This window comes from Anomaloglossus baeobatrachus, chromosome 1 (assembly GCF_048569485.1).
Source record: "Anomaloglossus baeobatrachus isolate aAnoBae1 chromosome 1, aAnoBae1.hap1, whole genome shotgun sequence".
NCBI lineage: Eukaryota > Metazoa > Chordata > Amphibia > Anura > Aromobatidae > Anomaloglossus > Anomaloglossus baeobatrachus.
In genome coordinates this window covers 898,439,232-898,466,572 of record NC_134353.1, presented here as the reverse complement: position 1 = coordinate 898,466,572, position 27,341 = coordinate 898,439,232, and the positions used below count along the sequence as shown (strand labels likewise).

Genomic DNA, 27,341 nt, shown 5'->3' with positions numbered 1-27,341 from the left:
CGCAGCCTTTAGGTCTTGCTTGTTTGTGGGTCTTTCCGTCTTAAGTCTGGATTTGAGCAAGTGAAATGCATGCTCAATTGGGTTAAGATCTGGTGATTGACTTGGCCATTGCAGAAGGTTCCACTTTTTTGCACTCATGAACTCCTGGGTAGCTTTGGCTGTATGCTTGGGGTCATTGTCCATCTGTACTATGAAGCGCCGTCCGATCAACTTTGCGGCATTTGGCTGAATCTGGGCTGAAAGTATATCCCGGTACACTTCAGAATTCATCCGGCTACTCTTGTCTGCTGTTATGTCATCAATAAACACAAGTGACCCAGTGCCATTGAAAGCCATGCATGCCCATGCCATCACGTTGCCTCCACCATGTTTTACAGAGGATGTGGTGTGCCTTGGATCATGTGCCATTCCCTTTCTTCTCCAAACTTTTTTCTTCCCATCATTCTGGTACAGGTTGATCTTTGTCTCATCTGTCCATAGAATACTTTTCCAGAACTGAGCTGGCTTCATGAGGTGTTTTTCAGCAAATTTAACTCTGGCCTGTCTATTTTTGGAATTGATGAATGGTTTGCATCTAGATGTGAACCCTTTGTATTTACTTTCATGGAGTCTTCTCTTTACTGTTGACTTAGAGACAGATACACCTACTTCACTGAGAGTGTTCTGGACTTCAGTTGATGTTGTGAACGGGTTCTTCTTCACCAAAGAAAGTATGCGGCGATCATCCACCACTTTTGTCATCCGTGGACGCCCAGGCCTTTTTGAGTTCCCAAGCTCACCAGTCAATTCCTTTTTTCTCAGAATGTACCCGACTGTTGATTTTGCTACTCCAAGCATGTCTGCTATCTCTCTGATGGATTTTTTCCTTTTTTTCAGCCTCAGGATGTTCTGCTTCACCTCAATTGAGAGTTCCTTAGACCGCATGTTGTCTGGTCACAGCAACAGCTTCCAAATGCAAAACCACACACCTGTAATCAACCCCAGACCTTTTAACTACTTCATTGATTACAGGTTAACGAGGGAGACGCCTTCAGAGTTAATTGCAGCCCTTAGAGAACCTTGTCCAATTACTTTTGGTCCCTTGAAAAAGAGGAGGCTATGCATTACAGAGCTATGATTCCTAAACCCTTTCTCCGATTTGGATGTGAAAACTCTCATATTGCAGCTGGGAGTGTGCACTTTCACCCCATATTATATATATAATTGTATTTCTGAACATGTTTTTGTAAACAGCTAAAATAACAAAACTTGTGTCACTGTCCAAATATTTCTGGACCTAACTATATGTTGAATGTGTAAATGAGCAAATGAATGAATCAACCGAGTAAATCATCTGATTATCCGTCCGAAGAGAACCGTCCCCGTTGGGACTGGAGTTGTTGTCCCCTGATTAACCATTGATTACCCCCCACCATGCATAAGAAACTGCTTATGGACATGCCTGAGAACTTGCAGGGCACCCACGAATTAGTGTGATTGTAAATATGTTGGGGCATGTTTCCGTTGCCGCCTCCGGAGAGGCTGATTTGGAGGATGGGCCTGGAGGAAAGAGATGGCCCAGGCCCGCCACTACCGCAACCGGTGGCAATCCTCCGGGGGTCAGGGGTTCCCCATGGACGTGGGGTCCCCTGAAGTGACAGCCGGGTGCGAGGCACCGTACCCGTCCCCGCTCGGGCAGCCTGGATCTGGATTGGGGTCAAGGGGTGCTGCCCGCTTCTTAGGGGAAGCATCAGGGCTAGGTTGCTTGGGTGGGAAAGCGGAAGCCGTCCGTTGTTATTAAAAATATAAATATCTATGTGTTTTGGCAACGTTCAAGATGACCTGAAGTGTGCTTAATGTTTACCGTTACATGTTATTTATTATTTTTACAGTTGAAAAGAAAAATAAAACCGGTGATGGACGAACAGCCCGCGGACGGTCTGCATTTAACCAAGGGGGAATGTGGTGCCCTGGACTGGCCAGGTCGTCACAGGTGCTACAACACCCACCCCCACCCTGAGACAGGTGCATCAGCCAGACACAAAGTCCTTGTTGCCTCCCTCCAGGGGCTGATGTCCACACCAGGTGGGGTGGAGCCAGGCGGTTGGCCCCACCCACTGAGGAGTTCACAGTCCTGGAGGCGGGAGAAGGAAGTCAGATCAGTGAGTGAAGAGAGTTCAGTTCAGTTAGGGAAGTGGTAGGAGAGGAGCAAACTGACCGTGTCTGGGTGTGTGGCCCGGGCACTAAGAGTAAGGCTGGCAGACGGTGGTGGCCGTCTGCAGGAGAGGCAGATCGACGCGGAACCGTAGGACCGGGGACGGGCGGTGGCCCGCCGGTACCGAACCGGGGAGCGAAGTGAAGCCAGCACACTCAGGCAGGGCCTGCGGACCCCGACCAGGCTTGGAGTTGTCATTAGAGGTCAAATCCGTCAGTGACCGGAACCCCAGGGGTTTCCTAACAGCCAAGACCTGATTGAAGGCAACTGTCCAACCAACAGAAGGAAATACAGCTACCGCCACAGCTAGAGTTCCAAGGGCCAGAGCCTGTGGGCAAAAGGGCTCCTCTGGCACATACACACGCTGGGGAGCGGGTTACCGGTGGGAATCCATCGGGACTGAACATACACAAAGGTGCAGGGAAAGGCAGCCACCACTAACCGTCCAGGAGAAGCCACAGCAGCCGGCTGCGGGACCCATCCATCCAGCCGTTTGGTTTACCAGAGACTTTGCGTACCTTTGTGGCTGAGTGAGTACTACCGTGCCGTCTGGCACCGCGCTGCGCAGTCCAAGCGACCCTGAACCCATCCAACCCTGCCTCCCTGTCATCTCACCGGGCCCCGGGACCACCAACCCCTACCCACGGAGGGGGAAAACAACATCCCAGCTGCTCCCTGCCATCGCTCCCGGGATCCCCGTCATCAGCAGCGGTGGTGCCCAACCTCACCACAACCCGTGGGTGGCGTCACGGACCAAATCCCCAAACCAAACTACCCCCTTTCACTCACGGGCGAGGAGTCCCCGGATCCGGCCCACCGCTCGAGCCACCGAGCAGCCATCGCAGCAGCGCCGGACCCGAGCGTTAGCGAGCGCAGCGCAGCGGCGTCCTTCCCCGCCCGCGACATGAGCGTGCTGTGTGATAGAGTTTTGGTTTCCCCTGTCTGTCTATCATTGTTGGTGTTTACACACTCCTGTCCTGGATCCCTCCCTGGGGCAGTGAGGGAGGGGATACTAGATCAGGGCTGGTCAGGAACAGAGTCAGGCTGGTGGTTCAGACATCCTCACCATTAGAGGTAACTCTGAGATATGGAACAGCCATATTCCCCCCCCTAGTCTCAGGTTGTCTAGGAGCTCTGGTCCCCACTCTCCCATAGTCACCATGACAATCTTAGGGTAAAAGGCTCAATGACAAACTCTCAGATTTTTTTTTATTGAGAGCCATGATACCAATGAAAAAACTGATTTCTCATCCCTATTGTCATATATATGTCATCCTCATAATATCCATTTTTACATATCAAGAAATTTAAAAAAGTAAAAGACCAAATTGACTAAAGCTAAGAAGGAAAATATAAGTGCAGGATAGAAACTGTGCTGATACATGAGCCAATGAAATCATCATTACCCTGTACACTTATAGCTCACATCCAGCCTATATTACTGGGAGGGACACTCCCTTAAAACTCTATATCAAGGGTTCTGAAAATGGATAAAATATTGAAGACTGCAGGCTGAAATTGCAATTTTATTAACTAAAGGAAATCACCAACTTATGTAAAAAAAATTAAAAAAAAAGGTGTCCTTAGCTTTTCATTTTTTGATTTAAGGAAATGTTTAACCTTTTCATGACCTTGCAATTTTCCATTTTTGAGCTTTTACTTTTTTTTCTCCTCTTCTTCCAAGATCCATAACTATTTTATTTTTCCATCCACATGGTCATATGAGGGCTTGTTTTTTTGAGGGAAGAATTATACTTTTGAACTACATCATTCATTTTATCATGTGATGCAATGGAAAGCAGGAAAAAAAAATAAATGCCAAGTGCATTCAAATTGAAAAAAAATGCAATTCCCAATCTTATTTACCAAATTGACTATATGGTAAAACTAACTGACTTGGTAGTATGATTCTCCTGGACAGTACGAGTACGTAGATACCAAACATGTATAGTTTGTTTTTTTATTTAAATGATGGAAAAAATTCAGAAATTTGTAAGAAAATAATTTTTGCTTTTCGCCCTTTTACATGACCCGTGAGGTTTTCCTTTTTTGGGATACGTGGCTGTCTGAGGGTTTATTTTTTGCGGCCTAACCTAGAGTTTTTACTGATACCATCTTTGGGGATCAAAACATCCCATCTTATTGTATTTTATTGCATTGTTGTGACGCTTAAAGGATTTTAGTATTTTAATTTTTCTTTTTTGGATTCATTTATTTTATAGTTTGATAGATCGGACTTTTTCGAATGCAGCAATACTAAATATGTGTATTTTTTTGTTGTTGTTTTATTCATCATGGAGTAACAAGGGGGTGATTTGAACTTTTGAGGTTTTTTTTATTCTTTTAACTTTTCTTTTTTAACTTTTTACTTTTCTATAATATTATTAAAAACATTTTTTTTCCCATTTTTTTATTGTATTTACTAGACTTCTTCGGGAACGTCAAGCTGCAAACATCATGATCTATGAATGTCGTTCTCAGGAGGATCATCATCACAAAAACAGGGGTCATCAGCTGACATGACAAGTCATTGGTGGCCCCGCGTCAGGGCCGGGCATGCCGATGGGAGCGGAGAATGGCGCGCTCCCCCCAACGCTGGTTAAATTTAACAGGTGCAGGTGGATCTCTGACACATCTTGGCTGATTAAATCAGCTGTCACTTGTGGGGAAAGATGCGGGCTCAGCGTGCAAGCCTTCATCAAAGGCAGGGACATGACCTTTGACATACTGGTACCGCTTTAACTGTAAAGAACCCTTTCCTATTCGCTTTTTTCCACTCGCAGTGAGTACCCCCTGGTCCTTAGTATGGTCTTTGGAAGAAATAAGTCATGTGCAGTCCTTTACATTGACCACACATGTATTTATACAAATAAATGAGATCTCCTCTGAGACGTCTTTTTTCTAAGCTAAACAAATCTAACTTTTCCAACCTCTCCTCATACGGGCGGCCTTCCTCTATTCCTTGTAATAGTCTAGTTGCTGCCTTTCAATCGACTTAAATTCTGAATGTCCTTTTTAAAATGTGGAGCCCAAAACTGGATCCCATATTCCAGATGTGGCCTCACAAGTGATTTATAGAGGGGTAACAATACGTTGGGATCACGGGATCTGATCTCTTTTTATACACCCTAGAATCTTGTTTGCTTTAGCAGCTGCTGCCTGACATTGAGTGCTGCTGCTCAGCTTATTTGTAATGAGAATACCCAAGTCCTTCTCCTGTTCTGTAGTCCCGAGTTTACTTCCATTTAATGTATATGCAGCTATAGGATTATTCTGTCCTAGGTGCATTACTTTACATTTATCAACATTAAATCTCATTTGCCAAGTATCTGCCCATTCTGACATCCATTTGTGGAGCTGCGCAGCGTAGATTCCACAACTGTATAGTGGCCATCAAAGTTTCCACAGTATGAAAAGTAGCCAGTATAAATCTAAAAGGAACAATCCAGCAAAGGGATAATATAATAACAACCAAACAACCACACCGGGGTGAACAGAACGATAACCACTATATCCTGCAGCAAACGTTAGAAATGTGTAAAACAAAATATTAAGTGAAGATTCATTGTAAGACCAATCAATAAGAACAGAAAAATCTAATATAACATGAATATAATAATGTTACTATCGATTTATTCTCATTTCAGTAATAAAAATATTGCCTGTCACAAACCAATATCCCACCCACTATGAGTATATAGTAATGTTCAATATTGCTGTTATAAAGAGCAATTACATGCAGACATAACAATTCTTGTGCATTCCCTCGTCTGGTCTTAACCTTATCATAGGTATATCCTTATACATAGGAGCAGTATTATAGTAGTTATATTCTTGTACATAGGGGCAGTATTATAGTAGTAATATTTTTGTACATAGGAGCAGTATTATAGTAGTTATATTCTTGTACATAGGGGGAAGTATTATAGTAGTTATATTCTTGTACATAGGGGCAGTATTATAGTAGTTATATTTTTGTACATAGGGATCAGTATTATAGTAGTTATATTCTTGTACATAGGGGGCAGTATTATAGTAGTTATATTCTTGTACATAGGGATCAGTATTATAGTAGTTATATTCTTGTACATAGGGGGCAGTATTATAGTAGTTATATTCTTGTACATAGGGGCAGTATTATAGTAGTTATATTCTTGTACATAGGGGCAGTATTATAGTAGTTATAATCTTGTACATAGGAGCAGTATTATAGTAGCTATATTCTTGTACATAGGGGGCAGTATTATAGTAGTTATATTCTTGTACATAGGGGCAGTATTATAGTAGTTATATTCTTGTACATTGGGGGCAGTATTATAGTAGTTATATTCTTGTACATAGGGGCAGTATTATAGTAGTTATATTCTTGTACATTGGGGCAGTATTATAGTAGTTATATTTCTCTACATTGGGGCAGTATTACAGTAGTTATATTCTTGTACATAGGGGCAGTATTATAGTAGTTATATTATTGTAAATAAGGGGAAGTATTATAGTAGTTGCATTTTTTTATATCGGGGGCTATATTATAGTAGTTATTCTTGCACATAGGGAGCAGTATTATAGTAGTTATATTCTTGTACATAGGGGGCAGTATTATAGTAGTTATTCTTGTACATACCGGACAGTATTATAGTAGTTATATTCTTGTACATAGAGGGCACTATTATAGTAGTTATTCTTGCACATAGTTGCCATTATTACTGAGTTTTATAATACTGTACATTGGGGCAGTAGTTATAGCATTCCATACAGAGAGCTGTGTTGTGGTTATTGTTACCCTTCTTTCCTACGGGCACCTTGGCAGCTCGTATACAGATAATTACTCAGAACATGTTCACAATATGAACTGGAATAATCTCCCCCAGAATAAGAATCTGAGCTCTGTCTTGAGACATGATTGTTGCGAGCATTCAGAACTATAGATATTTAATAAAAAAATCATTTCGCAAATGATCTCCGCCATGTATCAGATGAATGAATTTTGCATCCTTAATTATTTTAGTCCTGACTCTAATTGCTCTTCATTGTCGTTACATGACTAATGATTGCACAACTAACAAATTAAGCTAATTATTAGAAAGACAATAAAAGCTTGTATACTAAAAAATATGCAAATAAAAGATCAAATTATACCCCCATATTTCTACTTACCATCTCCCTTTACCCTTGGGTCTCTTTGGAGGAAGTTAAGCCCAGAACTTCCAGCATCCAAGCCATTGCACCTCAAGGTCTGATCAATACTGGCTTCGGTAGTTGGACATGTTTGGTTAGTACTAGCTGTGGATTTTGAAGCTGTGGCTTTAGTATCCATATTGTCACTTGTGCAACCCTCACAAGTACGGCTCATGCAATGCAAAAATGACATGGGTGGAAGGCTGTGACTGCGAAATTCCCCGTGTTCATAAACTCTACCACCATCGCGATGATACTCCGGAATAGGAGAGAATTCCAAGGAAGAGTCCCCACTTGATTTTAATGGTGGGCTGGATCCATTCTTTTGCTCTTTTCTTCTGCTTTTGGCCAATTCCAAAAATGATGTAACCCTCTTTGGAGATGATCCCTGTAGATCTACTACTTGACCTTCACTTAATTTAACGGGACAACTCATCATACGTTCCAGAGAACCTAGGCGATTTGAAGGACTCTTGTCCAAGCTGCGGTCATAACTTCGTGAACGTTGTCTACCTGTATTGAAGTTTGGTGGTGACACATTGACATAGACTTGCCCTTCGATTGTGTCCGACTTGGATCTTTCAATGAGAGGTTTAGGATCATTTGTGTCTGAACTGGTCTGAGGCTGTTGAAAAAGGAAATACTCTGTTGGCTGTACAGGGCTCCCCTTGGTATGGTCATCTGAACAACTGGTAATTGAAGAACCTGCCGGACTGGGAGAAGATTGAGATGACAAGTCACACGTAACCAATTTATAATAATTTTGAGTAGCCACCACAAGCCTTGCCTGGCTTTGGAAACAAGAAGTTAGTTCTGAACTCTCTCCATTACATTGCACCGAGTCACAGTTGAGATGATATGAGTTACAATTAGCATCCAGCTCAGGCGAAGATGAGTGATGGTGGCAACCACATAGCTTGCCTGAAGCCTCGTGAACATGTGAGTCACAAGACATTTTAGATTCTGTGGGTGAACTCTGCAGATCAAGGTAGAACGCACCTGTGTCTGGGTGACTACAAAATGAAGAGTCGCATGAGAGACTGCCAGAATTTAGATTGGACCTAGGTTGTCCATTCATCTTGTTATACAATGTACTGAAATTAACAAGGATCCCGTCTGAGCTATTGCAGGAGGAGTCACTCACGTAGCTCACCTGCTGGTCCATTTCTGACTGGCTTGAGGCACTGTAACATCTGCAGTGCCTCAATGAGTTTGAACCATTACAGGTACACTCTCTGCTTTGGAGAAAATCCTGGTTTCCTAAATCTGAGCTTTGATTCCAATCCAGAGTAAAGCTAGGACCACCATGAAGATTCCAAGACTGGTCCTCAATGATCGATGAACCTGGGTTTCCATTTGTTCCCTTCTGCAAATCATCAGGTGAAGTCTTTTCTTCTTGTCCATCCATAAGTCCCGGTCTTCCCGTCAAAATCCATGGCTTCACAACAGGTGGATTATCATGGAGGTGGAATGGGGGCAAGGACAGATCTTGAAATTGAAAGCCTGTTTTTGCTCCATCTAAAGTGCTATGGAGATGGAAGGACTTTTCTCCCTCACTTCCACTTGATGTGTTACTTTCATCTTCATCGTTTGGAAGGAATGGGTTATGTCGCTTTCTAGTGACTGGTGCTTGCCAATCTTCTTCCTTTTTGCCCCTTTCTTTCACCGATGGTTCAGATGTTTGGATTAAACTGCTGTAGACCAATGAGTCAGCCTGCGATAGGTCCCGTTCTGGTAGAGAAGTAGTTCTAGTAATGCCAAGGTCATTCTTGCTGTATGAATGGGATCTGTTGGCGGTTGGACAGCATTGTCTATCTGGTACTTGGCAGTGCACCAGTGGGATATGATGCACTATTAAGGTTTCTCCAGCAAGTTTGGGTGGGCTATCCATAATGACACTGGTCTCCTTTTAGGACATTGGGTATTCTCACCGACTGGAGGTTGGAGAAAGGTCGTACATATTAAATGTGAAGACACCTGAAAATAAAAAAGAAATAAATGGGCATTATTGATCATCGTCCAAAGAGGTTTTATCTCTGGTCATCAGCACCCTGCATATACATTGTATTTGTTGGAGTAGTAACCAAATTTTGTGACATAAAATATAGACATCACCTGAGTTTAGAGATTCCATCAAATACCAAGGACTTTTTACTTTTAGACACATATCAACTGTACACAATCCTTTATCTCTACGGCTGCAGTTTTATGGGTTGGAGCAGGTTTATTATTACAGTTTTACACTTGGATAGCCTAAAATAAGACCAGGCAGACAGAAGACGCGCCAAGTTCATTACAGGGGCACACAATGCACACATTTGTCATATTTTTATGGTAGCATAAAAAATTCATCAACTCAAAAGGAACTTTTAAAGACCTAGTGTTGGCATTATGCCAACTAAGATACATGAGTTTTCTGGTTTTTATCCCTTTGGACTGATCTGACCTTTATTGCTGGGGTGCTTGGGTTGCATCTATAGAGTTGCTGCTGCCTGGAGGACAATAAGCCTAATTGTCATGATAGGTACGGTGAAGTGTCAAGCGAGTAGAGAAAGGTAAGAAAAGGGGACCCATGCATCTAGGGAAGGGGGAGATGGTGACCCCTGACAAAACCTATTGCTGGTTCCTGGGGTCCCTCACCACCCTAGAAAGGTTCCACACCTAGGCACCGAGCCGGATACCTGACCCTAGGTATACCTTGTGCTGGACCCTAAATAGGGAACAGGTCGGGATGAATTCTTTGTCAACCCTACTAAATGCTAAAGGAAGACACAAGGAGGACACATGGAGGGGGGGGGGCATGACCTACTTATCCACAGATGACTCAGGCATGAGTTCAGCAAAACTTCCACAATGATACTACAGATGAGTGCAGGCCACCTGCTTGCAACCAGAGCTAGAATGAGCTGAACAAGATCACCCATCCTGGGGAGAATGGAGTATTTAGCACCAAGAAAATACTGATGATCAGCATCTGGATGGAAAGAGAGTGCCTGCTGAGTCCAAAAGAGAAAGAGATGAATCCAGCAGGAAAGTTACCTAGAATAATGAATACTACAGGAACAATAGAAAGTCGGAGCATTTTGAGCAGCCAAACACTGTGATCTTCTATTGCCAGAAACAACATGACTCTCTGCCACCCGTGACACACCCGTGGCACTAATACTCTGTGTCAGGACCCGAGAGGGACAAAATCAGATTTAGATATGTTGTCAAGCATAATTGGGAAAGGGTCCAGGAGGTCCATCAAAACAAACAAGCAAGAGATCTTGGGCAAACTAGTAGGGCTGAGCTGAGCAAAGTGTGGCCCACGGGTCACATCCGATTCAACAGCAGCTCCTTTCCAGCCCATGGAATGAGGCACCCAAAATGATGAAAACAGTGGACCACAAGGCACACCAAGCAGAAGCCCGCCACGTATAGTATCTCAATTTCACAAGTATATGCAACTTGAGAACCCAGAAACTAGTGAATACAATAGTGGAGGAGCTAGCCTTGTGGGGGACATAATATTGTGTTAGGAAATTATGGTGGCTTGTAACTTGTGTAAGGGCCATCACACTGTGTGAGGACATAAAACTTGTGTGAGGGCATCATACTGTGCGTGTAGGGGGGTGGGTCTATTATGGTGTAAGTGGGGAGGCTGTCGGTCCACCATATTGTATGTGGGGAGCTGTGGGAGCCATTATACTGTGTGTGGGGAGCTATGGAGTCCATCCTACTGTTTGTGGGGTACTGTGGGGATTATGCTGTTTGTGGGGCGATGTGGACTCCACCATTCTCTATGGAGCTCTGTGGGATTCATCATGCTGTTTGTGCGGAGCTGTAGGTCCATCTTAATGTGTGGGGTCCATAATGCTGTGCATAGGGAGCTGTGGGGTCAACTATGCTGTGTGGGTAGCTGTTAGGTTCATCATGCTGTTTGTGGAGAGTTGTGTTTCCTTAATAAAGTGTGGGGTCCATCATGTTGTGTATGGGGAGCTGTGGGGTCTATTATGCTGTTTGTGAGCTCTTATGGGGTCCATTATGCTGTGTTGTGGGTCTATCATACTGTGTGGGGGTGACTGGGGACATCATATTGTGTGTGATGGCTTCATACTGTGTGAGGGGAGCTGTTAAGGGAGAGGGTCTACATAAAAACAGCAGAATGATTTACTGCTTTGTATATACTTTATAAAAAGCAGTAAATTATATGGCTTTGATAAGCCGCTGACCTGTATTAGCAGCAGCAGCTAGTTACTATACTTAAAGTGGTTGTCCTTTACATAAAATGCCCTTTATAAATATCAATTTAACCACTTTTTTAATTTGCTTTATTTTTCAAATACCCTACTGTTCTCCCTTTCCAGCTAATCCCTATAATTGTTTTTTTTTTCTATAGTTCATGATATGTTTCATTTGAGGGGGATGGCCTTGCACTCATTTGTCTGTAGCTTCTATCACCCTTCCTGGAATAGGAGGTCATCAGGGGGCAGCGCTGCGGTCACTACAACCTCTGCGGGGGGCCATATATACCAGGACAGGAGACATACCAGGATTACCAGGATGGGAAAATATTTACCAGAATGGGGGACATGTATACCTGGATGTGGGAAATTTCCCAGGATGGGGTACATATTTACCAGGAAGGAGCCTAGGATGGGGGAAATATATACTAAGTTGGGAACATATATACCAGGATGGGTGACAATTTTACCAGGATGGGCTGGCACATACATGGCGTATACATATACCAGGATGAGGGCCATATTTACCAGGATGGAGAACATATTTGTCAGGATGGAGCCCAAGAGGGGAGATATTTACCAGGAAGGAGACCAGTATTGGGTACATTAGAACAGGACGGGGGACATTACTTGTATGTCTATATAGGATTTAGATATATGTGTACATACATCTGACCACCAAGGGGAGGGGTGGGGGGCCAGGTCCAAATTTTGCACAGGGGTCCATAAAACAGCTTCTGTCCCAACCGCCTCATTCACTGAAATGAGATGTCATCAGGGGTTGGTGCTGCGGTCACTACAGCCTCTGTCACCTCAATCCTCTGATGATATCTGGAGTGAAATATGGTGATGGAGGCAGGGTGAAGTGACAGCAACTTCTATTGCAGCCACACAGCTCCTGTCCCCACCGCCCCACTGAAACGAGATGTCATCAGGGGTCGGTAACAGATGCACAGGCACTGGCCCCTTGGGAAAATTAATTTCCCCCTCTACGCACTAGAGTGTCTTGGGGTTAATCGGGAGAATAGTCAGAAGAACATAGTAGATAGGTCAAAACATAGGATTTCAATACATCTTGTAAAAAAAAATCCCACCCACAGTCATCATCTAAATGTCAAAAGTTACAACAGTTCATTCACAAAGAAAATGGTGAATGCAATAACGTAACATAAAGCCTCTGAAATCATTTTAACCAACAAGTGCTACTTATCATCATCAAACTCAGTAACTCACCCATGTTGGGGCGAGAGCCCGACTGCTCGTGTGGCACCCATGACATGTGGAAACAAACTGAAGCCAGGAATAGACCATGACAACAGAAAACAGGCATCTCCCGTCCGGCTAAACAACTGTCTCGGAGGAAAATAGGAGGAGATCCTAAAACTGGAGTGAAAACACCCAGCTAAGATTCTGACCAAGACAGAGGTAGGAGGAGACCCAGCAGACAGACGATAAGTTATACTCAGCTGAGCCACTGGCCAAAATTAGAAAAGGAGAAGACAACCCATCAACAGATGAAGACAACCCCTCAACAGATGAAGAAGAAAAAGGAGAAGACAACCCATCAACAGATGAAGAAGACAAAGGAGAAGACAACCTATCAACAGATGAAGACAAATGAGAAGACAACCCATCAACAGATGAAGATAAAGGAGAAGACAACCCATCAACAAATGAAGAAGAAAAAGGAGAAGACAACCCATCAACAGATGAAGAGACAACCCATAAACAGATGAAGAAGACAAAGGAGAATACAACCCATCAACGAGATGAAGAAGACAAAGGAGAAGACAACCCATCAACAGGTGAAGACCTAAAGATTAGCTATACTATTGAGCAGGAGGGGATAGAAAAGAAGAGCATATACTCAACCCAAGACACCGCTGGATATACATCTGTGTACCTACCATCATAGTGCGTGCAACTATGGGACCCCCTGCACTTAGAAGTTAGGTACCATTGGTGATATACTGGATAATCTCTAGCAAAAACTAAAAAAAGAAAAAATAATAAATAAAGAATTAAATACGAGAAAAACTAAAATGAAAATAATCATAATCTGATACATCTGATAATCAACAGAAAAGAAAACAAAACATAATAAAGAATTAAATACAAAGAAAAAGTAAAATGAAAATAATTATAATCTGATACATCAGATATAATCAAAAGAAAATAAATAAATAAATAAATACATACAAAGAAAAAGTAAAATGAAAATAATCATAATCTGATGCATCTGAAAATCAACATAAAAAAACATAAAAAAAGAAAAAATAATGAATTAAATACAAGAAAAAGTAAAAATGAAAATAATCATAATCTGATACATCTGATAAACAACAAAAAAAAAGAAAATATAATAAAGAATTAAATACAAAGAAAAAGTAAAATGAAAATAATCAATCTGATACATCTGATAATAAAAAAAAGAAAGAAAAAATAAATAAAAAATTAAATACAAGAAATAGTAAAATTAAAATAATAATAATCTGATACATCTGAACTAATTTGCTGCTGAATATTGTCAAGGTAGAGTGGGGTCTTCTTTATTAGAAGTTTAAAGGGTCACCATCATTTTACTTTCTTTTAACACATCAATAGTACACGTGATAATAAGAAACTTTGTAATATATCTTATTAAAGAAATCTGCATCTTCCTCTTTCTGGATTGATTTATTAATTCTGAAAAGTCTGAGTTTATGGGTAAAATCTGTCTTCAGTGAAAACAGATATTCCCATTACTTAGAAAGGAGATGACTGTTGGTGCTCATAATGTTCTATGGAACTTGCTGTAGAATGTCTATGTCAACCTCCGGCTCCTCCCTCCTCCATAGAATTTTAAAAGTACAAACTGTCATCTCCTATCTCAGTAATATGAAAAGCACCGAGGAGTTTAGGTTCTATTGATTCTTTGCCCCTTCCAATCACTTTCCAGGGACTAATTCCTCCTTATCTTTTTTTTTGTAAAAATGTAATTTCTCAGTCCACATTGGTCCTCCATAAATAATAATAATAATAATAATAATCTTTATTTCTATAGCGCCAACATATTCTGCAGCGCTTTACAATTCAGGAGGATCATATACAAACAAGTAATAGTTATAGAGGATACAATATTTAAAGGGAAAAAAGGCAACCCTGCTCGTGAGAGCTTACAATCTACAATGAGATGGGGGGGGGGCAAGGTACAAGTGCTTATTTACAGTGACAATCCAGCCATCTCAAGGAAATGGGGGATAGATAATGGCTTCCTGGACCAGTTGGCCAGAGCCTTGAGATGCATTTGGGTGGCATGGAGTTTGACGTGGGGTTATTTTCTGATAAGTTGTGGAGGCATTAGGTGAAATTAGTTCGGCTAGGGAGTGTGATAGGCCGCCCTAAAATATATATTCTCACCAGCCACTAACAATGGGGTTAAACCCCTATCTCTAACAGCCTAATCACATCCCCCAGGTCTGCTTTTATTGTATATACCCCTTGCCCACTATGGGGTCAGAAGCACACTGAAGGCTATAGGAGTCAGGGCAAGAACTTTAGGTAAATCCATCATCTATAATGAGCAGAAAAGATACTAAAAAAAGAGGTCACACAATGTGGATAAATATAAGAAGATTTATGATGACCGATAAGGAATAAATGCTATAACTTGAGAAGGCAACATTGATAGACATGGACTAGCAGGTACACCTGCCTGATTTTCTGGAAAAAATAAGAATTATATCACCAAAACTAGCGGAGATACTCCTTACCAGAAGAACAATTAGTATGGGGACACTGGAACCATAAACCACCAAAGACTGATTGATACAGCTATAATGTTAAACGGAATTTATCAGCAGGTTTTTGCTATGTAATCTGAAGATAGCATGCTGTAAGGGTTAAAACACAGATTTCAGCTAAGAGTGTCTTATCAAGGTTTATCTGCAAAGTTTGTTTTAGCACCAGGAGATTATCATTGCTTGCACTGCATTGCCTCATGCCATTAGTGTGGCACACCCCCTGCCATGCTTAGCAGCTCACTGTCTATAGAAATTGTACATAGAGAGCCTGGGTGGGCGGGGGCAGCTATCTCAGCTCTATTGTGATTAGCAGCTGACTGTCTATAGACCTTGGACATAGAGAGCCTGGTGTGGGCGGGGGCAGCTATCTCAGCTCCATTGTGATTAGCAGCTCACTGTCTATAGACATTGTATATAGAAAGCCTGTTGTGGGTGGGGGCATCTATCTCAGCTCTATTGTGATTAGCTGATCACTGTCTATAAACATTGTACATAGAGAGCCTGGTGTGGATGGGGGCAGTTTCCTCAGCTCTATTGTGATTAGCAGCTCACTGTCTATAAACATTGTACATAGAGAGCCTGGTGTCGGCGGGGGCAGTTTCCTCATCTCTATTGTGATTAGCAGCTCACTGTCTATAAACATTGTACATAGAGAGCCTGATGTGGGTGGGGGCAGCTATCTGAGCTCTATTGTGATTAGCTGCTCACTGTCTATAAACATTGTACATAGAGAGCCTGGTGTGGGCAGGGGCAGCTATCTCAGCTCTATTGTGATTAGCTGCTCACTGTCTATAAACATTGTAAATAGAGAGCCTGGTGTGGGCAGGGACAGTTTCCTCAGCTCTGCTGCATTGCTAAATCTAAAGGGGGCTTTACACGCTGCGACATCGCTAACTATATATCGTTGGGGTCACGGTGTTTGTGACGCACATCCGACTCCGGTAGCGACATTGCAGCGCGTGACACGTATGAGCGACCGTAAACGATCGCAAAAGAGGTCAAAATCGTTTGCCACGGAGAGGTTATTCTGAAACCAAATATCGTTTTTTGGGCACTAGCAATGTTGTTCCTCGTTCCTGCGGCATCACACATCGCTATGTATGACACCGCAGGAACGAGGAACATCTCCTTACCTGCGTCCACCGGCAATGTGGAAGGAAGGAGGTGGGCGGCATGTTCCGGCCGCTCATCTCCGCCCCTCTGCTTCTATTGGCCGGCCGCTTAGTGACGCCGCAGTGACGTCGCTATGACACCGAACGTGCCTCCCCCTTAATGTTCGCTACGGCAGCGATCAACACATAGCGCACGTACGACAGGTGCCGGTGCTATCGCGCTCGACATAGCTAGCAAACGCTAGCGATGTCGCAGCGTGTAAAGCGGCCTTAAAACCTCTGATTGTGTCAGATCCGCTACACCCAGTAATCTAAGTGATACATAGATGGATTCAGGGTCTCTGTCCCCACATCATGCTGCTCTCAGATGAGGTAGCAAAAACCTGCTGACAGATTCCCTTAAAGAGTAGATGGAAAAATGCACCTGTCTCAGAGACAAGTGGTAGAGATGCCATGCCGAAAACCAAATACAAACCCTTTAAACTGTTACATCCATATATCAAAACTCTGCTGACCAGGATTAAAAAGGAATAAAGCCAAGAGTCAGAAACAAAGACATCTAATACATTTGCATATACTAAAAAAAAAAACAGACCTACTGCCCAAGATGATGATGATGGAGAAAAAGAAAAAGATGAGGAAAGAAATTCACCCACCTGAGCCAACGACCAGGACATGGAGAACATGAGTCCTATCTAAGCACCAAGGAGCAAACTAGAAATGATGCCTGATATTGAGTGATGTGATTAGATGAGAATGTGACCCAGCAGTCACCCGTCTATTATACACTACAGTCAGGTATATGAGAATGACGGACACATTACAGCCGCTGTATTCACACCCGCAAATATGTCACTAATTCTAATGCACATTGTTACGTAAATCATGCTCAAGATTGGAAACAATTCCTGGAGAGCGTCAGGTTTTCTTACATTAAATTACTATAAAGACATTTCTTAAAATACAAATACAGCTCTATTGTGATTAGCTGCTCACTATCTATAAACATTGTACATAGAGAGCCTGGTGTGGATGGGGGCAGTTTCCTCAGCTCTATTGTGATTAGCAGCTCACTGTCTATAAACATTGCACATAGAGAGCCTGTTGTGGGTGGGGGCAGCTATCTCAGCTCTATTGTGATTAGCTGCTCACTGTCTATACACATTGTACATAGAGAGCCTGGTGTGGATGGGGGCAGCTATCTCAGCTCTATTGTGATTAGCAGCTCACTGTCTATAAACATTGCACATAGAGAGCCTGGTGTGGATGGGGGCAGCTATCTCAGCTCTATTGTGATTAGCTGCTCACTATCTATATACATTGTACATAGAGAGCCTGGTGTGGATGGGGGCAGCTATCTCAGCTCTATTGTGATTAGCTGCTCACTATCTATAAACATTGTACATAGAGAGCCTGGTGTGGATGGGGGCAGTTTCCTCAGCTCTATTGTGATTAGCAGCTCACTGTCTATAAACATTGCACATAGAGAGCCTGTTGTGGGTGGGGGCAGCTATCTCAGCTCTATTGTGATTAGCTGCTCACTGTCTATACACATTGTACATAGAGAGCCTGGTGTGGATGGGGGCAGCTATCTCAGCTCTATTGTGATTAGCAGCTCACTGTCTATAAACATTGCACATAGAGAGCCTGGTGTGGATGGGGGCAGCTATCTCAGCTCTATTGTGATTAGCAGCTCACTGTCTATAAACATTGCACATAGAGAGCCTGGTGTGGATGGGGGCAGCTATCTCAGCTCTATTGTGATTAGCTGCTCACTATCTATATACATTGTACATAGAGAGCCTGGTGTGGATGGGGGCAGTTTCCTCAGCTCTATTGTGATTAGCTGCTCACTATCTATATACATTGTACATAGAGAGCCTGGTGTGGATGAGGGCAGTTTCCTCAGCTCTATTGTGATTAGCAATAGGCTTTTTGCAGGCACTGAACACCCAAAATATTCCTCTAAGGAAACAATGTTTTGTTCTGCATACCGATGTCATCATTAAGACAACGCTCCAGACAAACCTCTCACCTTTATCTCTATTTTCATTGCATTCAATAACAGACTGAACAATTGAGAGGAATATTGGATTAAAGCAATTAATTGTATTTCAATGTTTCCATTTATTGAGCTGTGGGTTTATCATGTACAGTGCCTTCATCTCCAGAGTCCTCTATGTACGGGACTGTCAGAAAAATATCCCATAAGAACACGTCTTATAATCACATATCCAAGCGCGGCAACAGAAAGCTTCCATCAGTCCTTACACCTGGTGATGGTCTAATATAACAAGATAAAGCGGATAAATAGCAGCATAAAATATAACACTGCACAGATTTCATATTCTCTCTACTCATGAAATATACCGTCCTCTATATACAAGAATATAACTACTATAATACTGCCCCCAATGACGAAGAATATAACTAAAATTCTTCCCCCTATGTACGAGACAATAACTACTATAATACTGCCCCTATGTACAAGGATATAACAACTATATATACAAGAATATAACTACTGTACTATAATACTGCCCCTATGTACAAGGATATAACAACTATATATACAATAATATAACTACTAAAATACTGCCCCTTTGTACGAGTATATAACTACTGTAATACTGCCAAATATGTAATTGAATATAACTACTATAATACTGCCCCTATATACAAGAATATAACTACTATAATACTGATTCCTATGTACAAGAATATAACTACTATAATACTGCCCCCTATGTACAAGAATATAACTACTATAATACTGCCCTCTATGTACAAGAATATAACTACTATAATACTGCCCCTATATACAAGAATATAACTACTATAATACTGATTCCTATGTACAAGAATATAACTACTATAATACTGCCTCCTATGTACAAGAATATAACTACTATAATACTGCCCCTATGTACAAGAATGTAATTACTATGATACTGCCCCTATGTACAAGAATATAACTACTATAATACTGCCCCTATGTACAAGAATATAATTACTATAATACTGTCCCTATGTACAAGAATATAATTACTATAATACTGCCCCTATGTACAAGAATATAATTACTATAATACTGTTTCCTATGTACTAAAATATAACTACTATAATACTGCCTCCTATGTACTAAAATATAACTACTATAATACTGCCCTTATGTACAAGAATATAACTACTATAATACTGCCCCTATGTACAAGAATATAACTACTATAATACTGCCCCTATATACAATAATATAACTACTATAATACTGCCCCTATGTACAAGAATATAACTACTATAATACTGCCCCTATATACAAGAATATAACTACTATAATACTGATTCCTATGTACAAGAATATAACTACTATAATACTGCCCCCTATGTACAAGAATATAACTACTATAATACTGCCCCTATGTACAAGAATATAACTACTATAATACTGCCCCTATGTACAAGAATATAATTACTATAATACTGCCCCTATGTACAAGAATATAACTACTATAATACTGCCCCTATGTACAAGAATATAATTACTATAATACTGCCCCTATGTACAAGAATATAATTACTATAATACTGCCCCTATGTACAAGAATATAACTACTATAATACTGCCCCTATGTACAAGAATATAATTACTATAATACTGCCCCTATGTACAAGAATATAATTACTATAATACTGCCCCTATGTACAAGAATATAACTACTATAATACTGCCCCTATGTACAAGAATATAATTACTATAATACTGTGTCTTATGTACAGGAATATACTATAATTCCGTAACACTAATCTTTTTCCAGACAGGAAACAAATGTTGAGTCTGTGTGATACGCTATATACATATATTTATATACAATACAGGATCTATAAATGGAAATGCTAAGACTCCTGCACGTTCCTTGGAAATTATGTCACAAAGTCTGCCTGTAATAGAATCCAGTATATGCAGTGAGGAATGTCTGGGATATTCTCTCGTTTTGTCTGAGGATCTATTGTTACTAAATAGGGACTTATTTTGATCAGAAAAAGTTTATGCAAAATTTACAGTTGCGCAGCGACAAACAATCCAGTAATCTGACACGTATAAACAACTCTTGTGCATATGTTACTATATACAGTATTACTGAGTGTGCCGTGCGCCATTATACACTACATTTAACTACAATCTGCACTGTAAGCCATCAACATTTTTAACTGGTTTCACTTAGATTTTGTCCTACTTTTTTGTTGTGTTTTGTAAAACACAATAAGTGTTGCTACCAGGAAACCATCAACAAGTAGGTTTGCTCATGCTGCATCTTGGTATAGTATTAGTTTCATTCTCTTCATGGGTTATAAGAATATACTGTTTTATTATCACAGGAAATTCTGATATAAACCAAAAAAAGTAAGTAAACCTGTGATATCCTTTTTTTGTTTGTTGTACATTGTTTGCCTGTTAGTAATCAGATCAGTGGTGGTCCGAGTCCTGAGACCACAGCTAAACACCCAGAAAACCCTGCGGGTTGTGCAGAGCTCAGGAGGCAGGAGCACACACATGGTTCTTCCCTGAGCATGCACACAGCTCCTCCCTCAGTGCACACACAGCTCCTCCCTCAGTGCACACACAGCTCCTCCCTCAGCGCACACACAGCTCCTCCCTCAGCGCACACACAGCTCCTCCCTCAGCGCACACACAGCTCCTCCCTCAGCGCACACACAGCTTCTCCCTCAGCGCACACACAGCTTCACCCTCAGCGCACACACAGCTCCTCCCTCAGCGCACACACAGCTCCTCCCTCAGCGCACACACAGCTCCTCCCTCAGCGCACACACATCTCCGCCCTCAGAGTACACACATCTCCTCCCTCAGAGTACACACATCTCTTCCCTCAGCGCACACACACATCTCCTGCCTCAGAGTACACAGAGCTCCTCCCTCAGCACACACACAGCTCCTCCCTCAGCGCACATACAGCTCCTCCCTCAGTGCACACACAGCTCCACCCTCAGCGCACACATATCTCCTCCCTCAGTGCACACACAGCCCCTTTCTCAGCGCACACAGCTCCTCCCTCAGCGCACACACAGCCCCTCCCTCAGCGCACACACAGCCCCTCCCTCAGCACACACACAGCTCCTCCCTCAGCGCCCATACAGCTCCTCCCTCAGCGCACACACAACTCCACCCTCAGAACACACATATCTCCTCCCTCAGTGCACACACAGCCCCTTTCTCAGCGCACACAGCCCCTCCCTCAGCGCACACACAGCCCGTCCCTCATCGCACACAAAGTCCCTCCCTCAGCGCACACCCAGCCCCTTCCTCACCGCAGACACAGCCCCTTCCTCAGAGTACACACAGCTCCTTCCTCAGCGCACACACAGCTCCTCCCTCAGCGCACACACAGTTCCTCCCTCAGAGTACACACATCTCCTCCCTCAGAGTACACATCTCCTCCCTCAGCGCACACACACATTTCCTCCCTCAGAGTACACAGAGCTCCTCCCTCAGCGCACATGTGACGCCCTGGACTAGTCAGGTCGTCCCAGGTAGTCCCAGAAGGAGCAGAGTTGGAGTAGCCTTTGAGGACTATGGCCCGGGTGAGCTCCCCGCCGGCACCGCTACCTGGTTGGAGCGGGAGCTGGGTCGGTTCTGTATGAAGGTGAGGGCACAGAGTCTGCAGCAGTTACTCGGCTGGCAGGCGGAGGTCCGCAGGATGGTTGCCAAGGTGTGGGCCCGTGAGCAGGGTGCCGCCGCAGCCGTGGAGCACCGAGACAAAGCCACGCAGACTCCCATGTCGTCCCTCATCAGCTGGGAGCTGGAGCCCGCCAGTACCGTAACCAGCGAGCCCAAGGTGGCACGACTCATGGAGGAAGAAGTACCGTTTACGCTGCCCCTGCCGCCATTCCCGGTAGTGGCCTATAGCCCCGGACCCTACTGCACCTGGAAGGGGAGCCTGATTGATCGTCAGACTGTCGGCCACTCCAGTCCCTTGCGGTGGTAGCCGCTCTGAAGTTGCAAGTTTTTCCAAGTTTTAAATGTTTTAAGGACCCGCTGCTAAAAAAACCCTGTTCCTTTGTTGAAAGTCCCTGAGTTCCCCGCGGGACGCCATCCGGTACGCCGGGTGGAAGGAGCCGGACCCTGCCCGACTTGTTGAACACCGCCGGGGTCGGAGCCTCGATGGGCGCCATCAGGGGTCGGAGCCCCTGGTGGAGGACGGCAGGGAGTTGTGAGGAGCGAGGACAGTTGCCGTTGCAGAGCCCGGTTCACCGTACCCGCGCTGCAGGCAGTGGAAGATGGGGTCTTTTTGGACGGTGTCACCGTGAGTAGATGTGGCATTGGGGACCCGTGCTGCCCTGTGGTGGACTGTGGGAAAGTGGCTGGAGGAGGTTGCGCTGGCAGCCAAAGTCCCGCTTGTAATAATTCCTTTAACCGGCCTTCCCGTTTCACAGCCTCCGGAGAGGCAGACTGGAGGATGGGCCTGCGGGAAACAGATGACCGAGGCCCGCCACCATTGCAACCGGTGGCCATCCTCCGGGTCAGGGGCCCCCTGGACGTGGGGCCTCCGAGAGACAAGCAGATGTGAAACCTGCACCCGTCCCGTTAAACAATGCCTGGGCCCGTTCGTGGACTGGGGAAAAGGGGTGCTGCCCACTTCATAGTGGCAGCATCAAGGCTAGGATTGTTTGGGTGGGTGATTGAAGGACCCGGTACCGTTCCCGCATTAATAAAAGTGTTTTTATGGTTTGCGACGTTTAAGCATGTGCCTCCCGCAAGGGAAGATTTGAAGCTAATAAATGAAGTTTATACAACTGTTAGTATACTTGTATTGTGTTCCCGTTTTATCTTTTAGAAACAAAAATAAACCGGTGATGGACGGGCAGCCCGCGGACGGTCTGCATTAAACGAAGGGGGAATGTGACGCCCTGGACTAGTCAGGTCATCCCAGGTAGTCCCATGCACACACACACCCCCTCCCCTTAGAAAGGTGACAGCAGCCAAACTACAAACCCTTGTCACCACCCTCCAGGTTTGATGTCCACACCAGGGGGCGGAGCCAGGCGGTTGGCTCCCGCCCACAGAGGAGTTCACAGGGTAAAGCCACCGCCAAGGCATAGAGACCCAAGGGGCCAGCGTCTGCGGGCAAACAGGGCTCTCCCGACACACAGCAAACCGGGGAGCGGACTACCGTTGCTTAGGCATAGGAGTCATAACGTCTACAGTAAAGAGGTGCTTGAGAAAGGCGGAAACCACCAACCTGTTAAGGGGAAGCTGCAGCCGGCTGCGGGCACCGGTCATCATCCCGTTTGGTTTACCAGAGACTCCAGTGTGTTGTATCATAATGAGTACACCAGTGCTTTCGGGCCGCGCACCGCGCCGTACCAGCACCAGCACGCATCCATCCCCATGCCTCAGCACCTCCCTCGGGCCCCCGGGACCATCATAGCCCTACCCACGGAGGGGGTCAACACCAAGCTGCGCAACACCGTCCCCGGGAGCCTAGTCAACGGCAGCGGTGGTGTCCATCCATTCACCACAACCCGTGGGTGGCGTCACAAACTTAAATCTCCTACAAACCACCGCGGCTCCGGCCGTGGAACTCCCCACCGAAGTCCCTACGTGTAGCGCCAACCCCCTTGCAGAGCGACATGACCCCCGGGTCCGTGAGGAGCTCGAGCCACCCACCGTACGAGCACGGATCCGAGCGGCTCGGCAGCCGGCCGAGCCCTGGGGCGGTACACACACACAGCTCCTCCCTCAGCGCACACAAAGCTCCTCCCTCAGTGCACACACAGCCCCTTTCTCAGCGCACACATAGCCCCTTTCTCAGCGCACACAGCTCCTCCCTCAGCGCAAACACAGCCCCTCCCTCAGCGCACACACAGCCCCTTACTCAGCGCACACCCAGCCCCTTCTTTACCGCACACACAGCCCCTTCCTCAGAGTACACACAGCTCCTCCCTCAGCGCACACATAGCTCCTCCCTCAGGGCACACACAGCCCCTTACTCAGCGCACACCCAGCCCCTTCCTCACCGCACACACAGCCCCTTCCTCAGAATACACACAGCTCCACCCTCAGCGCACACACAGCCCCTTCCTCACCGCACACACAGCCCCTTCCTCAGAATACACACAGCTCCTCCCTCAGCACACACAGCCCCTCCCTCAGCTCACACACAGCCTCTCCCTCAGCGCACACACAGCCCCATCCTCAGCGCACACACAGCCCCTTCCTCAGCGCCCACACAACCCCTTCTTCAGCATACACAGCCCTTTCCTCAGCGCACACAGCCCCTACCTCAGCGCACACACAGCCCCTTCCTCAGCGCACACACAGCCCCTTCCTCAGAGCACACAGCCCCTTCCTCAGCGCACACACAGCCCCCTTCCTCAGTGCACACAGCCCCTTCCTCAGCGCACACATAGCTCCTCCCTCAGCGCACACACAGCCCCTCCCTCAGCGCACACACAGCCCCTTCCTCAGCGCACACACCGCCCCTTCCTCAGCGCACACACCGCCCCTTCCTCAGCGCACACTCAGCCACTTCCTCAGCGCACACAGCCCCTTCCTCAGCACACACAGCCCCTTCCTCAGCGCACACACAGCCCCTCCCTCAGCGCACACACAGCCCCTTCCTCCGCGCACACACGGCCCCTTCCTCAGAGCACACAGCCCCTTCCTCAGCGCACACACAGCCCCCTTCCTCAGTGCACACAGCCCCTTCCTCAGCGCACACATAGCTCCTCCCTCAGCGCACACACAGCCCCTCCCTCAGCGCACACACAGCTCCTTCCTCAGCGCACACACCGCCCCTTCCTCAGCGCACACACCGCCCCTTCCTCAGCGCACACTCAGCCCCTTCCTCAGCACACACAGCCCCTTCCTCAGCGCACACACAGCCCCTCCCTCAGCGCACACACAGCCCCTTCCTCAGCGCACACACAGCCCCTTCCTCAGCGCACACACAGCCCCTCCCTCAGCGCACACACAGCCCCTTCCTCAGCGCACACAGCCCCTTCCTCCGCGCACACAGTCCCTTCTTCAGCAAACACAGCCCCTTCCTCAGCAAACACAGCCCCTTCCTCAGTGCACACAACTCCTCCACAGAGTGGAGTACGGATACAGTAGACAACACGGCCATTCTACAGTATATATATTCTCCTGAGTTGCTCACATCTCGGGGTTTGGTTTTTTGAGTTATAGGTGGAGTTTTCAAGACCTGGATGCCCACCAATCTTCTCGCAATTAAGGGGGCACACAATAATTAAAATAAAAATGTATCAAAGCTTTCCTTACGCTTTGACTATTGTATGTACAAAATTGGAAAGACAGAAAAAAAAAACCAGATTAATCAGGTTTACAAATAAGTAAAAGCAACAGAAAAGTAAAAAAGATATTACAAAGTTACAGAATTCTTAATCTTTTCTCGGAACAATCTGCAATATTACTGATCCTTTAACCTAAATTTTGCAGCCACTCAGAAATGTGTTTCTATCCCACCTATTAAAGAGGCGCACGATATCCCGGGGCCACATTAAAAGTCTTGGAATAAGTTGCTCATCTCTTGTGTCATCCGGGGTGGAGCAGAGAGATAATCATCATCCCAAGCACAAGAAATGAAATATTCATTAGATACATGATCTGCCGCGATCATCTGGTTGAGTCTGAGCCATTACACCCCGGCCTATCATAAATACAGGCATCGAGGGAACATGAAAGGGTTAATTTAAAGGGGATCAGTAAGAGAAAATGAATTTATACTTGGGGAAAACTGATTATGACACTATATACATAGATATGTGTGGGTGAGTCTATTGCACTGCAGATAGATAGATAGATACATTTTCTGCAGCAAAAAAGCGACGTGTGAACATAGCCTCAGGCTCAAGCAGCGAGTCTTTCTCAAGTGATTTTTTCTTTAGCTGTTGTATTCCTGTCACGCCGGGGTGAGGGAATGCATGGTGTGCAGCACAAGAGGAGAGATATACCACGGAAGTTAAAAAGGTTGGCCCTGGCGCTAGGGAGACGGATCACCACCTATGGCTGATTCCTGAGCTCCCTAATATCTCTAGACGTGTCCTTCCGCCATGCGCAGTCACGTGGCTAGGCCCTCGCTGACCCTGAACTGACCCTGACTAGTGTGTAGGCCAGCAAGACACTAGTCTCACTATTGAAATAAGACATCAAAAGGGAAGTAAGACAAATGGGTGGGGAAAGACACAACAAATAGCATTCCTCAGCTTATACAGCAGGAAACTTCACAGCTGCAACTAAAATGAAACACCTCAGCTTCTCCGCAGACAGGCTTCTTCATAGTGGTCAACATAGAAGATCTATCACCAGCATGGAGTAAAACCAGGAGTGGGTAAATATAAGGGAAGGGCTTGATGATAAAATGTTGCAGCTGTGATTAAGGCCATGTGCAATCTCAGAAGGGAAAAAGTCCTTAACCCCGTCATCATGAAATGAAAGTAAATCCACTCCAATAGATGTAATCTGTGGATATGACAAACTCATGAGAATACCTTGGGCATGAAATGAACCTTTCACCATAAGTGTAGGGGTTGTAATTGCACATGGCCTTGGAGCCTAGGGGGCCTCAAAAGCTATATAAAAAGTCCAATTATATTAATGACTTGTACTAATTGGGAGCCCTGTTGGGGCTTTTGCATTTGGGCCCATGAGCCTCAAGTTATCCCATTGCCTTTCACCTTTTTTTGCCATGATATAGAGTGTAGCCTCTCTTATATCACCGCGATCCAGGAGTCACTGGATCTAGAAGATTGCACCCATATATTGTAGGATTGGTGCTGCTTAATTCTCCCTTTATAGATAGATAGATAGATAGAT

General features: G+C 44.8%; 1 protein-coding gene across 4 annotated transcripts in view; it reads right to left on the bottom strand.

The window, feature by feature from the left end:
• The window catches only part of RUSC2 (RUN and SH3 domain containing 2), a 101,783-nt gene that overhangs the window by 72,340 nt on the left and 2,102 nt on the right, over positions 1-27,341 (bottom strand). For 2 of the 4 annotated variants that reach the window (XM_075327068.1, XM_075327065.1), the window contains exon 2: positions 7,349-9,346. In XM_075327068.1, the coding sequence (XP_075183183.1) occupies positions 7,349-9,260 (1,912 nt within the window). In that variant the 5' untranslated portion in view covers positions 9,261-9,346. Of the gene's footprint in view, positions 1-7,348; positions 9,347-12,828; positions 12,944-13,502; positions 13,567-27,341 lie in introns of those variants that run through there. The other 2 variants (XM_075327067.1, XM_075327066.1) reach the window with 2 other exon arrangements.